The 16,520-nt window shown below is 43.1% G+C and overlaps 1 protein-coding gene across 1 annotated transcript in view; it reads left to right on the top strand.

The window, feature by feature from the left end:
- ITGA1 (integrin subunit alpha 1) overlaps positions 1 to 16,520 on the top strand; it is a 345,166-nt gene that overhangs the window by 283,831 nt on the left and 44,815 nt on the right. Inside the window, exons 16-18 of the mRNA XM_069748575.1 lie at positions 2,821 to 2,987; positions 3,073 to 3,206; positions 3,728 to 3,838. Coding sequence (XP_069604676.1) covers positions 2,821 to 2,987; positions 3,073 to 3,206; positions 3,728 to 3,838 — 412 coding nt within the window. The remainder of the gene's footprint in view (positions 1 to 2,820; positions 2,988 to 3,072; positions 3,207 to 3,727; positions 3,839 to 16,520) is intronic.

The following is a 16,520-nucleotide window of genomic DNA, read 5'->3' as shown; positions in this document are numbered from 1 at the left end:
ACAGCGATATTCATGAATAAAACCTGTTTCAGTCTGTCAGTGATTTGAGACTGGGACTGAGGTTAATCTTGCAACAACCAAAAAATTCCTCATAAAGATAAATTGGTCCCTTCATAAGCAAATACTTTTACACCAATAGAGAAAATGAAGGAGTGAAATCACAAATATTTATAGTAAAAAAATACATTTCATTACAATATTTAAAACAATACATAACAAAACACTACTCAATGAAATACCAAATGTAGTGGTACAAACACAACAAAGCTGGAAACAGGTATCACCCTCAGGTAAAGGAATGCCCAGACATGGGTATATTAATGTCCATTGTAACATCTATAATAAATATAAAGCCACCCATATATCTGGTTAGAAACCACCGGTGACCATCTGCTCATTTGATGTAGAATTGTCTCTTTCTGCAGGTGGGTGGCTTTATATGTATTATAGATGTTACAATGGACATTAATATACCCATGTCTGGGCATTCCTTTACCTGAGGGTGATACCTGTTTCCAGCTTTGTTGTGTTTGTACCTCTACATATGGTATTCCATTGAGTAGCATTTTATGTATCGTTTTAAATATTGTAATAAAATGTATTTTTTACTGTAAATATTTGTGATTACACTCCTTCATTTTCTCTATTGGTGTATAATCTTGCAACAGGACAATGAGCCAAAGCATACTGCTAAAGAAATACTCAAGTAGTTTAATAAGGGGAACCGTGTAAATGTTTTGGAGTGGCCTAGTCAAAGCCCAGACATTAAAGGGAACCTGTCACCCCGTTTTTTCAGATTGAGATAAAAATACTGTTAAATAGGGCCTGTGCTGTGCGTTACTATAGTGTATGTAGTGTACCCTGATTCCCCACCTATGCTGCAAAATACATTACCAAAGTCGCCGTTTTCGCCTGTGAATCAGGCTGGTCAGGTCAAGTGGGCATGGTGACATCGCTGTTTCTTCCCCAGCTTTCCGTTGGTGGCGTAGTGGTGTGCGCATGTCCAAGTTCCGAATCCACTGCGCGCAGGTGAAGCAAAAGCGCGCGATCTGCGCTATTACCCTTGTCATCGGTGGGGGCGGCCACCTTCCTGAGGCCGTGCGTGCACAGATGGAGTGCTCTGCTGCACGGGGCTTCAGGAAAATGGCCGCCGCGATCTCCATCTGCGCACGCGCGGCATCCCACGGCCATTTTCCTGAAGCCCTGTGCAGCAGAGCACTCCATCTGCGCACGCGCGGTCTCAGGAAGATGGCCGCCCCCACCGATGACAAGGGTAATAGCGCAGATCGCGCGCTTTTGCTTCACCTGCGCGCAGTGGATTCGGAACTTGGACATGCGCACACCACTACGCCACCAACGGAAAGCTGGGGAAGAAACAGCGATGTCACCACGCCCACCTGACCTGACCAGCCTGATTGACAGGCGAAAACGGCGACTTTGGTAATGTATTTCGCAGCATAGGTGGGGAATCAGGGTACACTACATACACTATTGTAACGCACAGCACAGGCCCTATTTAACAGTATTTTCATCTCAATCTGAAAAAACGGGGTGACAGGTTCCCTTTAATCCAATTGAGAATCTGTGGTCAGATTTGAAGATTGCTGTTCACCAGAGGAAAACATCTAACTTGAAAAAGGTAGAGCAGTTTTGCCTTGAGTAATGATCAAAAATCCCAGTGGCCAGATGTGGAAAGCTCATAGAGACTTATCCAAAGCGACTTACAGCTGTAGTTGCATCAAAAGGAGGCTCTACAAAGTACTGACTTTAGGAGGGTGAATAGTTATGCACACTGAAGTTTTCAGTTATTTTGTCCTCTTTGTTGTTTGCTTGTCAATAAAAAGAAAACCAAATGTTCACAGTTGTAGGTATGTTCTTTACATGAACTGATGCAAACCCTCAAAAAAAAAAGTCAAATTCTAGGTTGTGAGGCAGCTAAACACAAAAACTGCCAACGGGGGTGAATAGTATCGCGAGCCACTGTGTTTTTGGCTATTCATTCAAAGCAAATCACAAAATTGTTTGAATTCTCCAAGTGCAACAAATTGCCAAAAACTCAACAAAAATTCAATTTGTATTGAATTGATTTCCTCACCTCTACTAGAAATATCTCTCCTACTATTGGGCTAGCTGAGAACCCATCGCCAAAACCAAAGTCTATAAAATGAGAATCCTATAAGTGAAACACTGACTTTTTCTCTAACCACTATACACTTACTTGAAAGCTGTTTACAATTGTAGAAAAGAGTAAAAGTAGAACGGATTGTTATAGAGCACCTGGACCTTAAGGATGTATTTTATTTTTTTTTTTTTTTTGTTTATTTTGGAATGTTGAAGTTTTTATGATGTCCCAAAGTCTATATCTTAAGGATGGCTCCTCAAAAAATTCAACCATGGAAAAAGTCACGGGTATTGAAATTGGTCATATTTCAGATTTTGCTCTGGTCTGTGTTTTTCGTCTTTTGCTGCTGGGATGATTTTGCACAGCCACTGCAGCTGATGGTGTGAAATCTGAGAAACGAGACAGCTGCAAGACAAGGAAGCAGCCTTTCTGCTGGGGGGTCCTATAGGTGGCCATATGCATTAAAGCAATGTTGGCAAAATCCGACAAAAACATAAATCTATACACCAGGAGTAAATACAAACGGTATGAAAAAGAAGAGAAAATAGGTAACAGAGACATATATTTTTGGAATATTTTTTTATTAGATGCCTATAGGTCTCACTTTATCTAAAGGTGCGTAAGTGACCGGGGTAAAATTAGCCCCAATGTTTTATCTTCATTTATTCCACCGTAAATACATTGTGAACCTTCTTCAGGTCCCGGGATGTTGCAGAGGTGGAAGTGAGTCCGGTATTTACCCCGAATGTCATAAATATGGAACATAAAAACTGCCATAGGAACAACAAGGAGACCGTCTGCATTTCTTCTAGATACTGCTTTAATATCGTTATTAAATCTGGGACAAGTAAACTGGAAACATTCAGTGAGTCTGAGACAAGAGGAACAAAAACAAATTAGTACGTTTTGCAAGTGATGACGTTTTTGCATGTTTATTATTCTGTCTGCAGACCTGGAATACAAAATTACTCTGGATTCACATCGCTTTGTATCACGGAGTCTTTTCACTGAATCAAACGGAAGGATGGTACAAGGCATGATCGTGCGGAGTGGAAAATGTGTGAACCATGACTTCTATATGGTGGCAAGTAATATGTGTAGCTTGATATTAAAACCATGGTCCCAATTCATCAAATTCTGGCACAAACTGTTTGGGAAAGTCACAATTGTCTTGCATAAGTTGTACAAAAATGTTGCCAGTGTTGAATTTTTTTTTTATGACAGTTTCTCCTTACTCCTCCAAAACGGGCAGGAGGGGAGAAAGAAATCTTGTAAACTTGCTTAAAACAGCAGTTACTCTTTAAGTATATCAATCTGCTGTGATCTCGGCTTGAACCTGCTAGCAAGTGTTCAATTTTACTCCCAAGATAAAAGAAGACGTACACAGTCCCGTTTAAAACCAAAAGACTCTGTTTGTATGTGATCTATACTACACGTAATGTATGTTGGAGCCAAAGACTAGAAGCTAATAGGGTATTTGGAAAGGGGCTTCCTGGTTTTTGAGGCCCAGTAAATATTAACAATGCAAAATCAGCCGGTGAAAACAACATTGTAAATCATGTGAGCAAAATAATCCTACTGATAATTTTTTGCACTTTATTATAGGAGAAGCCAGATTTTTTAAACTCTATTAATGTGTCGGTTGAGTTCAATTTTAAGGATCCAGAAGTCGGTCCAGTTCTGAGCCAAGAACGCCCCAATATTGTAAATGCCTATGTAAGTGCTTGACAATTTTTTATTCATATTTGTATTTGCTGATGTTGAAATATTCAGAGCAGAATTTGTCATTTAAAACAACTGTCTATATTAAAAAGGTTATGTGTCGCTGTTCCAAATACGGTAATCTATTTTGATTCAGTTCCCGCATCTCTCCATTCCTGAGATATGGCCCCCTCATCTTTATGTGTCAGTTTAGTGGTGTTAATCAGTGGGGTGTGATCTTCAAAGACATTTCCGCAGAACATGTTGAGGACCACACTAGGGGCATATGTAGGAATCATGGGGCCCCATAGCAGACGTCCTATCTTGCCACCCCGTACGGTATGATGACCCTACACTGCTTCCCCTCACGAAGCAGTCTTGAATAGCGATACGCGTGGGGTTCTCTCCCACACCCCTAAACATTGGGATACATCGCTTATCATGGCTCTCTGCAGGAACTTCTGTTAACATAGTAACATAGTAACATAGTAACATAGTAACATAGTTAGTAAGGCCGAAAAAAGACATTTGTCCATCCAGTTCAGCCTATATTCCATCATAATAAATCCCCAGATCTACGTCCTTCTACAGAACCTAATAATTGTATGATACAATATTGTTCTGCTCCAGGAAGACATCCAGGCCTCTCTTGAACCCCTCGACTGAGTTCGCCATCACCACCTCCTCAGGCAAGCAATTCCAGATTCTCACTGCCCTAACAGTAAAGAATCCTCTTCTATGTTGGTGGAAAAACCTTCTCTCCTCCAGACGCAAAGAATGCCCCCTTGTGCCCGTCACCTTCCTTGGTATAAACAGATCCTCAGCGAGATATTTGTATTGTCCCCTTATATACTTATACATGGTTATTAGATCGCCCCTCAGTCGTCTTTTTTCTAGACTAAATAATCCTAATTTCGCTAATCTATCTGGGTATTGTAGTTCTCCCATCCCCTTTATTAATTTTGTTGCCCTCCTTTGTACTCTCTCTAGTTCCATTATATCCTTCCTGAGCACCGGTGCCCAAAACTGGACACAGTACTCCATGTGCGGTCTAACTAGGGATTTGTACAGAGGCAGTATAATGCTCTCATCATGTGTATCCAGACCTCTTTTAATGCACCCCATGATCCTGTTTGCCTTGGCAGCTGCTGCCTGGCACTGGCTGCTCCAGGTAAGTTTATCATTAACTAGGATCCCCAAGTCCTTCTCCCTGTCAGATTTACCCAGTGGTTTCCCGTTCAGTGTGTAATGGTGATATTGATTCCCTCTTCCCATGTTGAGCTGATTAGTAGCTACAGTATGCCTGCGGATATCTTCTCCTAGCTCCACTACTCTTTTGCCATCAGGGTCGCAGGCCCCTCTTTGACTACCCATTTGTATATTCCTTTTCTTCCATCTTGACTATCGCCCAAGTTATCTGGGTTGTGATCTCCATAGCATGCATTCAAAATCTTAAACTGACTGACTACACATGCATAAACCCCCTTTTTTTTTACATCACCAATATGTGCATACGTTTGCTCTACGGTATTTACTATGATAATTGAATGTTATATAGGTTTACGTGGTTTGTTTGTTCTACAGATATTTCAGTGACAGCTTTGTGGTCTCCCTATATTTGCACTGTCCAGCCAAGAGAAAATAATATAAAATATAACTTTTAATCATACTTTTATAAAAACTACCCAAAGAAAAAAGTGATAAAGTGCATATTAAAATCTCATTTATCAACTTTATTGTCCATCCGGACCAACATCACATAGGGATATGGATACCTCATATGACTAGAGGTCCCTATAAGTCATCCACTAAGTCCAATTCTGATCAGATTAGATGCCCAATCATGAATTACTAGACCGTAAATTGAACCATCCCGACATCATATATGATGCTCTTATTAGAGGGATATAAGCACGGTCTCTATGTGGACTAATCAGCTTGGTTGCATATCTTTGTTTGTCACACACAGAAAATATAAAGGAAAGATCTCACCCATCAAGCGTGCAGGCATCGATCATCACCTCTCTGTTTCCAAGCAACCAGGCTCCATAGAGGGAGTGGATCCAGTTATGACCTAATATGCCCTGTATAGGCTAGTATGGCCCTGATCCCAAAACTCCCGTCCTTACAAGGGCAGTCCACATCTGACCCTTAACTACAATAGCCCTATTTGTCCCTGTACATCCCGACGCGTTTCGTCTCTGCCACGACTCCTCAGGGGACCTCTATACTCAAATAGGGTACATAGCTACAACATAGGCAACTAGGGTTCTGTCCTGGTAATACTCGGGCTTGCAATGGCAATTCGTCACGCCCTCTTTAATTACCTTTATAAGCTATACACAGCACAATAATCAGGTGTCTAATCATGGTAACTCACCCAATCCAATACCGCCGCTTATACACGCCATCTCTAACACTGCACGTGTCTTCCAACATGGCCGCTACACTTCCGGTACACTCATATGAGGTCACCACTCATCAACAACACCATGGTAACCGCTTGTGTCTATACGGCGAGCACACCAAATATGGCCGCTCTATATCCGGTTCACCACCCAGAAGTAGCTTCTGGAACGCATCCTGCGCTTAAAACCGATCAATTTCAGCGGCCGGAAATGATTTAGCCGGAGGACACCACGTATCAAAATCGCCATAGTAACCTGCTTGTGTCCATACGGCGAAGTATACCAAATATGGCCGCTTAATATCTGGATCACAATCCGGAAGTCTCATCTGGAACGCATCCTGCGCTCCATATCGACCTGTTAAAGCGGCCGCTACTTTTGGCAGCTTATTACATATTGCATTATCATATTTATATTATTCAAAATGGAAAAAGCATTAAGCGGTGGGATTGTCATATTTATTCATCTAAATTATGTGCTTATGAACCGTATTTCTGCACCGTTTATTCATCTAAATTATGTGCTTATGAACCGTATTTCTGCACCATAATACTCTGCAGCAGTAGGGAAATACATACAGTGGCTTGCCAATCAAATTACAATAACCACATTACTTAAACATTTTCTCATACTGCCAACATACAAGATAATAATAAATGATGTCAGAACCGGTGACATTAATTCAGAATAACGGGTAATAGCCTCAGAAATGGCATAATTAGGTAGTATAGATCTTACAATACAGTATTGACAGTACATTAACCAAAAAAATATTGACAGATTAACTCTCACTTATAGTATCTTAAACGAAACAACTATAGTTTAGCTGCTCATTCAGCCCCCTCGGAGCTACAGTATTCAAGTGGAATATCCACCTTGTTTCTTTCTGCAAGATGATTTTGTCCCAATTACCTCCTCGTATGGGTCTCGCCACTTTCTCAATGCCCATAAATTTAATAGAATCTGTATTGCCTCCTTGACAACTATTGACATGTTGTGGAACTGGGGTATCTCTCCTATGCACCACATCTCCAATGTGCTCTCCTATCCTTCGTCTGAACTCTCTGATGGTTTTCCCAACGTATTCTTTCCCACATACACAGGAGGCTTTGTAAATTATCCCCTTCGTACTACAATTGATGAATTCTCTTACCATGTACTCTTTCCCAGTGACATTACCGGTAAACCTGTCACCTGTGATAATGTGGGAACAGGCAACACAATGTCCACATCTGAAGCAACCCTTTGTGTCACTTGTTAACCACGTTTTAGATATAGGGCTTTTGAAATGACTCTTTACAAACCTATCTTTTAATGAGCGACCTCTTCTATAGGTGATTAATGGTCGCTCCATTAATTGATTACCAATATCTGGATCCATAAGCAAAATGGACCAGTGTTTAGTTAGGATTTTGCGTACTTCCTGTGCACCATTATCAAACGTGGTAATAAGTCTCATTTGTCCCTCATTGTCAGCTCTACGAGCTGGCCTCAACAATTCAGACCTGTTCTTATTTTTAACCTCCTTATATGCTCGCTTAAGGACATCAGGAGGATATCCCCTTTCCAGGAACTTATTACGCAGCTCTTTGGCCTGTACTTCGAAATCTTCTTCTGTGGTGCAGTTCCTGCGGATCCTGAGATACTGACTTTTGGGTATCCCTCATTTCAAATGGGTTGGATGGCTGCTCTGCCATTTGAGTAGTGCATTAGTTGCGGTAGGTTTTTTATATGTGCACGTAGTCACAGTGCCGTCTTCCCCCTTCTTAATCAAGATATCTAAGAATGGTAGTGTTGACGAGTCCATAACTGATGTAAAATAAAGACCTAAGTCATTTCGATTTAGGGTGTCCACAAATGATGTAAAATTTGTTGCAGAATCACCCCAAATTACCAGGACATCGTCAATATAACGGGTCCACAATTCAATGGACCCGATACACCCCATTTCACTCCTAAACACGCAAGTCTCCTCCCACCAGCCCAGGAACAAATTTGCGTACATGGGGGCACAAGGGCACCCCATCGCAGTGCCCCTGAGCTGGTGGTAGATTTTTTGATCAAAAAGGAAAAAATTGCGTGTCAGGCAAAACCGCATTAGTTTCAGCACAAACTCATTGTGGCTACGAAATTGACACCCCCAAGAAGTATTGAATCGCCTCAAGGCCCTTCTCGTGGGGTATAGAGCTGTATAGAGCCTCTACGTCTACACTTCCTAATTGCACCCCAGGGTCCACAGTTAAACCCTCCAATCTACGGAGCAAATCAGGCGTAGCTCCGAGGGGGCTGAATGAGCAGCTAAACTATAGTTGTTTCGTTTAAGATACTATAAGTGAGAGTTAATCTGTCAATATTTTTTTGGTTAATGTACTGTCAATACTGTATTGTAAGATCTATACTACCTAATTATGCCATTTCTGAGGCTATTACCCGTTATTCTGAATTAATGTCACCGGTTCTGACATCATTTATTATTATCTTGTATGTTGGCAGTATGAGAAAATGTTTAAGTAATGTGGTTATTGTAATTTGATTGGCAAGCCACTGTATGTATTTCCCTACTGCTGCAGAGTATTATGGTGCAGAAATACGGTTCATAAGCACATAATTTAGATGAATAAACGGTGCAGAAATACGGTTCATAAGCACATAATTTAGATGAATAAATATGACAATCCCACCGCTTAATGCTTTTTCCATTTTGAATAATATAAATATGATAATGCAATATGTAATAAGCTGCCAAAAGTAGCGGCCGCTTTAACAGGTCGATATGGAGCGCAGGATGCGTTCCAGATGAGACTTCCGGATTGTGATCCAGATATTAAGCGGCCATATTTGGTATACTTCGCCGTATGGACACAAGCAGGTTACTATGGCGATTTTGATACGTGGTGTCCTCCTGCTAAATCATTTCCGGCCGCTGAAATTGATCGGTTTGAAGCGCAGGATGCGTTCCAGAAGCTACTTCCGGGTGGTGAACCGGATATAGAGCGGCCATATTTGGTGTGCTCGCCGTATAGACACAAGCGGTTACCATGGTGTTGTTGATGAGCGGTGACCTCATATGAGTGTACCGGAAGTGTAGCGGCCATGTTGGAAGACACGTGCAGTGTTAGAGATGGCGTGTATAAGCGGCGGTATTGGATTGGGTGAGTTACCATGATTAGACACCTGATTATTGTGCTGTGTATAGCTTATAAAGGTAATTAAAGAGGGCGTGACGAATTGCCATTGCAAGCCCGAGTATTACCAGGACAGAACCCTAGTTGCCTATGTTGTAGCTATGTACCCTATTTGAGTATAGAGGTCCCCTGAGGAGTCGTGGCAGAGACGAAACGCGTCGGGATGTACAGGGACAAATAGGGCTATTGTATTTAAAGGTCAGATGTGGACTGCCCTTGTAAGGACGGGAGTTTTGGGATCAGGGCCATACTAGCCTATACAGGGCATATTAGGTCATAACTGGATCCACTCCCTCTATGGAGCCTGGTTGCTTGGAAACAGAGAGGTGATGATCGATGCCTGCACGCTTGATGGGTGAGATCTTTCCTTTATATTTTCTGTGTGTGACAAACAAAGATATGCAACCAAGCTGATTAGTCCACATAGAGACCGTGCTTATATCCCTCTAATAAGAGCATCATATATGATGTCGGGATGGTTCAATTTACGGTCTAGTAATTCATGATTGGGCATCTAATCTGATCAGAATTGGACTTAGTGGATGACTTATAGGGACCTCTAGTCAGATGAGGTATCCATATCCCTATGTGATGTTGGTCCGGATGGACAATAAAGTTGATAAATGAGATTTTAATATGCACTTTATCACTTTTTTCTTTTTTCTTTGGGTAGTTTTTATAAAAGTATGATTAAAAGTTATATTTTATATTATTTTCTCTTGGCTGGACAGTGTTTATAGGAGAGAGGAATTGAGCTTTGACTCAACTTTGCTGGTAATTTTTCTCCCTATATTTGGCTGTATTTCTACAGGTCACCCCTAGACAAGGGGCTTTTTTTGCCATATTTGCAACTATATATGGACCTGTATTTTGTACATCACATTTTGTGACCCTGTGATAGCTTCTATTAGGTACGGTGCATGCTTTGCCCATTTACACAACAGTGGAGCTTTGCATGTTGACTGTTGTTCCATATACATACTGTCCTGGGGTGTTGCATGACTACCATATTGTATACATGCTTTTAATGTTTCATTTTTTGCATGTCCAAGTTTTCCAATAATGTTACATTTTATATATATATTGTTTCTCTATGATATTGCATCAGGTGTACACACCATTTTTTATTTGGTCTTCCTCTTCCTAGTCCACATTCCTTCTCCATGCAAGGTGTGGCACCCTGATACTCACTTACAATCAACTTCCTTAAAATTGGAGGTGCACCCTATTTTCTTCAACATGTTGAGGACCACACCAGGGGCATATGTAGAAATCATGGGGTCCCCATAGCAGAAGTCCTATCTCCCTCTCCTCCCCCCCCCCCCCCAACACACACACACACACACAAAACAAAAACATTAGGCGGTTTCAAATAAGAGCATATCCTATAACTTTGCAGGCATTAATTTTTCCCCATTAAAGCCCCTTAGTGTTCCCACACACTAAGACACTCCTTTCATGGCCCCATTAAAGTATGAAGCTGGAATGTGCCCACCCAAACTCACCAAGATACCCCAACAGTTAATTCCTCACCAGAACCCTACCTACACTACCCCCTGTAAAATATTATACCCCCACAGTGACCGCAACACAGTAGGATAGCCCCCACACATAGTATTATGGCCCTGACACAGTCCTCTATACAGTATGATGCCCTCCACATACCCCTCCATACAGTACAGTGGCATTTCATACATCTTTGTGGCCACTAGCACACATTATATAGTCCCTACTAGCCCTCCAAACAGTATAATTGGCCCCATACAGCCTTAATACAGTATAATGACCCCCGCATAGTCATCCAAATAGTACGATGGCCCCCCAAATAGCCCTCCAATTAGTATTATGGCCCTCAAATTAATATAATTGCGGTGAGCCGCAGGGGAGGCGCCAGATGTTGCAGAGTTGCGGTGGCAGACACAATGGAGCTGGTTCTGACCAGAAGCACATAGGAAAAGTAGGCAGGAGCATTTGTTCAGCCTTATCTCTCCTGACTGAGGCTTCACTCCTTTCATGGAGAGGACTATGTGAAGGGTGATGTCCTCCTCAGCATGGATTGGAATAAATTCAGCGATAAGTGGAACTTCATTCCTTTTCCTTGACTAGACAGGATGAGATTGGTTTGTACCAGCTCACAGGACCTGTGTGAGTTGGGAGGCTCCTCCCAGTCATTTCTATGGCAGCTTGTTGTGAGGAGATTAAAGGGAACCTGTCACCCCCAAAAATCGAAGATGAGCTAAGCCCACCAGCATCAGGGGCTTGTATACAGCATTCTGTAATGCTGTAAATAAACCCCTGATGTATCCTGAAAGATGAGAAATAAAAGTTAGATTATACTCACCCAGGGGCGGTCCCGGTCCGATGGGCGTAGCGGTCCGGTCCGGGGCCTCCCATCTTCTTACGATGACGTCCTCTTCCTGTATTCACGCTGTTGAGGGCAGAGCAAAGTACTGCAGTGCGCAGGCACCGGGAAAGGTCAGAGAGGCCTAGCGCCTGCGCACTGCAGTACTTTGCTCTGCCCTCAATAGGACAGATAAAGTATGCAAGCGCCGGAGCTGCAGCGTGAAGACAAGAAGAGGACGTCATCGTATGAAGATGGGAGGCCCCGAACCGCAACGCCCATCCGATCGGACCGCCCCTGGGTGAGTATAATCTAACCTCTTTTTCTCATCTTTTAGGATACATCGGGGGCTTATCTACAGCATTCCAGAATGCTGTAGATAAGCCCCTGATGCTGGTGGGCTTAGCTCATCTTCGATTTGGGGGGTGACAGGTTCCCGTTATTTGTCTAACTTTCATATGCATACATTGACCAGTAGATGGCAGCAAAGTACAAATTACAATGCACATTTATGACTCCTCAGTGTACGCACATGCAATGTATTACCTCTCCTAACTCACTGTGACCAAAGTAGTTCTGGCACACTGGAGCAAATCTACTGCCACACTACAACTGTTTCACTCAGCAGCAGTAGACTAGATACCGGGATACCACATGATGGCTTCCACAAAGTACTCATTGATTTATAAAAAACTCATCTCCCCCCATTCCCCAGCTGTCCCGGTCTCTGTAGCATGTGGTCTGCACTGGTCGCGATACAAGGACGACATTGCGCCCGCTGCGCTGAGATATCAGACACACAGGGACAATGATGCAGTGCACTTTCTCTGCAGTTTGTGAATGAGTATTGCATTGCATGGAGTGAACAGATTTTTTTCTGGAGCCACAAGGTGTCTGTGTGAAAGTAACTGTGTAAAAGCGCCACCAAGAGCAATATATAATTTATATCCATACTATAGGAACCAAAGCCACTGAACAATGAAGTTGAAGATTACGTAAAATTACACAGTGGAATTGTTCAGTTTAGAGATGAATAGTGAATAAAAGTTGTTAAAGTTCTGCTACTCAATGACTGCAGAGTGCAAACCTCTTCTGGCATCAGCACAAAAACAGTGCCCTGGGACCTTCATGGCACGGGTGTCAGTAGCCAAGCAGCGACATGCAGCCTTACATCACCAAGCACAATACCAAATACCAAGCATCGGATAGAGTTGTGTAAAGCTGCCGCCTCTGGACTTTAAAGTGAAAAACAAGCCTTTATACGGCCTGGATGGACAATTTCAAAAAAAGATATGGTTCTTGGAGAAAGGGGAGGAAAAAAGAAAGCTCAAAAGTGGAAAATTGCCTAGTCGGGAGCAGGTTAAAGATGTTGTGCATATCAGTATGACATTTGGCATATTATATCTTACTAGATGGTGGCCCGATTCTAACGCATCAGGTATTCTAGAATATGCATGTCTACGTAGTATATTGCCCAGTCCACGTAGTATATTGTCCAGCCACGTAGTATATTGCCCAGTCATGTAGTATATTGCCCAGCCACGTAGAATATTGCCCAGCCACATAGTAAATTGCACAGCGACATAGTATACAGCACAGACACGTAGTATATTGGTCAGTCCCACGTAGTATATAGCAGCCATGTAGTATATAGTACTGCCCACGTAGTATATAGCAGCCATGTAGTATATAGTACTGTCCACATAGTATATAGCAGCCATGTAGTATATAGTACTGCCCACGTAGTATATAGCAGCCATGTAGTATATAGTATTGCCCACATAGTATATAGCAGCCATGTAGTATATAGTACTGTCCACATAGTATATAGTAGCCATGTAGTATATAGTACTGTCCACGTAGTATATAGCAGCCATGTAGTATCTAGTACTGCCCATGTAGTATATAGCAGCCATGTAGTATATAGTACTGCTCACATAGTATATAGCAGCCATGTAGTATATAGTACTGCCCACGTAGTATATAGCAGCCATGTAGTATATAGTACTGTCCATGTAGTATATAGCAGCCATGTAGTATCTAGTACTGCCCATGTAGTATATAGCAGCCATGTAGTATATAGTACTGTCCACGTAGTAAATAGCAGCCATGTAGTATATAGTACTGCCCACGTAGTATATAGCAGCCATGTAGCCCATGCAGTATTTAGCAGTGTGGCCACATATCCCTGTTAAAAAAAAGAATTAAAATAAAAATAGTTGCATACTCACCCCTGGGATCCAATGGCGATGTGGCGATGGGCGCGCGGCAGCCGCCATCTCCTGTTCCCAGTATGCATTGCGAAATTACCCAGAAGACTTAATGGTCTTGCGAGACCGCTAAGTCTTCTGGGTAATTTCGCAATGCATCGCTGGGAACGGAAGATGGCGGCAGGCGCGAGCGGCTTGGCGGACTACGGAGGGTGAGTATAGCAGGTTTTTTGTTTTTTTTACTATTTTTAACATTACTTTTTTTACTATTGATGCCGCATAGGCAGCATCAATAGTAAAAAGTTGGGGACACACAGGGTTAATAGCGGCAGTAACAGAGTGCATTACCCGCGGCATAACGCGGTCCGTTACCGCCGGCATTAACCCTGTGTTAGCGGTGACCGGAGGGAAGTATGCGGGCGACAGGCACTGACTGCGGGAGTAAGGAGCGGCCATTTTCTTCCAGACTGTGCCCGTCGCTGATTGGTCGTGGCTGTTTTGACGCGACCAATCAGCGTCTTGGATTTCCTTGACAGACAGAGGCCGCAACCAATGAATATCTGTGACAGAAAGAAGGACAGACAGAAAGACGGAAGTGACCTTTAGACAATTATATAGTAGATTCTGTCACTGACTAGAAGGATTCAGTCCTCCTCTTATTGCTGTGCTATAATCACCATATGAATAAATAAATGTCCTGATAATGAAACGATTTCTCGTGTTTAACACCTGACTGACCTTGGTGTCATAGTATTGCGGTATTATAGGATCTGTTACTGTAGAAGTGTCACAATCGCATGAAACAGTCTTCGTTTAAATTCAAGTAACTGTGGACCGACGTCAGAACCAACAGAAATACTTACATACGGGACATCGGTATGATGGAAATAATCCCCTCGGAACTTGATCCCTTGTATGGCACTAGATAACCAGGGGATTAAACTGCATGAAATGAAGCGTAAATGAAATGTAGTCATAACACTGAGCACTATAGCCTCGTACTGTGCACTAAGTGTCTTGGGTAAGCGTCCTGCACCCATGGATGTGGAAGGGAACTTTTCCTTTTTTTATGCTCAGGAAATTCCTTTATTTATAAAAGCCGTTTCCGACAATACTTATACATAATACTGAGCGGGTGAGGTCACTGAAACTAAGTAAAGCTGCTCTTAAGATTCATTAAAGGGGTTTTGCAGGCTTGTGAATCCTCAGGCCATGTTCACACGTTCCTGATTTCCCTGCTGTTTTTTCTGCACTAAAAACCACAGCTCTTGGTGCGTTTTTTGATGCGTTTTTTGATGCGGTTTTTAGTGCGTTTTTTTATGCAGTTTTCTCTGCAGAGTCTGTGTGTTTTCTAGGAAGTTTTTTAGGGTTAAAATGGCTGAAAATACCCTAACCCTACCCCTAACCCTAACCCTAACCCTACCCCTAACCCTACCCCTAACTCTACCCCTAACCCTACCCCTAACCCTACCCCTAATTTACTGTAGTGGGGGGGGGAAAAAAATTCTTTATTTTATTATTGTTACTACCTATGGGGGTGATAAAGGGGGGGGGTCATTTACTTTTTTTTTTTATTTTGATCACTGTGAGGTTATCACAGTGATCAAAATGTGCCTGGAAGGAATCTGCCGGCCGGCAGATTCGGTGGGCGCACTGCGCATGCGCCCGCCATTTTGGAAGATGGCGGCGCCTAGGGAGAAGATGGACGGACGGACACCGGGAGGCCCGGTAAGTATAAGGGGGGGAGATGACGGCACGGGGGGGGTAGCATCGGAGCATGGGGGGGTGGGATTGGGGCACGGGGGGACAGCCACACTCCGCCCACGCACTTCCTGCTGCAGCGGTTCTGCACCACAAACCGCAGAAAACCCGCAGATATTTTTTTCGTCTGCGGGTTTTACTGCGGGTTTGACCTCACAATGGAGGTCAATGGGTGCAGAACCGTTGCAGTTCCGCACAAAGAAGTGACATGGTCCTTTTTTACCGCAGCTATTCAGCGCGGCTTTTTTAGTGAATTTCCGCATCATGTGCACAGTGGTTCCCGTTTTCCATAGGGTACATTGTACTGTACCCTGCATGGAAAACAGCTGCGGACCCGCAGCGGCAAAATCGCGGCGGTTCCGCAGTAAAAAACGCATTGTGTGAACATGGCCTCATAGTGCGCACACTAACAGCTGTCAGGATTCTCTGGTGCCGGCACCAGAAGCGGGCGGCAGCGTGATCGCGAATATGCAATTTGCACACATAACCATAACACATTACATAGGGATTATACATGAGTCGCCCGCCAGGGCAATGGGGATACTCGGCACCGGGTCCAGTCGCACTTAAAGGGGATGTCACGGTGGCGGCGACCCGGTCCATGGCCCTGGGACTCAATTAAAAGGGGGAAAGGTCTTTTAAGGGGAATTGTAAATAAAGTCTATTGTTCGTGACGCCACCTGTGGTTTTTGGTCGGTAGGGACCGACGCTGCTTAAAGGGGTCCTCTGGGGTGATGTTGTAGCAGCAAGATGGTAACACTTCCAACAGGTGAAGCGGGGTCCCCAGGGCTC

This window comes from Ranitomeya imitator, chromosome 1 (genome assembly GCF_032444005.1).
Source record: "Ranitomeya imitator isolate aRanImi1 chromosome 1, aRanImi1.pri, whole genome shotgun sequence".
NCBI lineage: Eukaryota > Metazoa > Chordata > Amphibia > Anura > Dendrobatidae > Ranitomeya > Ranitomeya imitator.
Note: the sequence above shows the minus strand (reverse complement) of the source record. Positions and strands in the feature narration are given on the sequence as shown.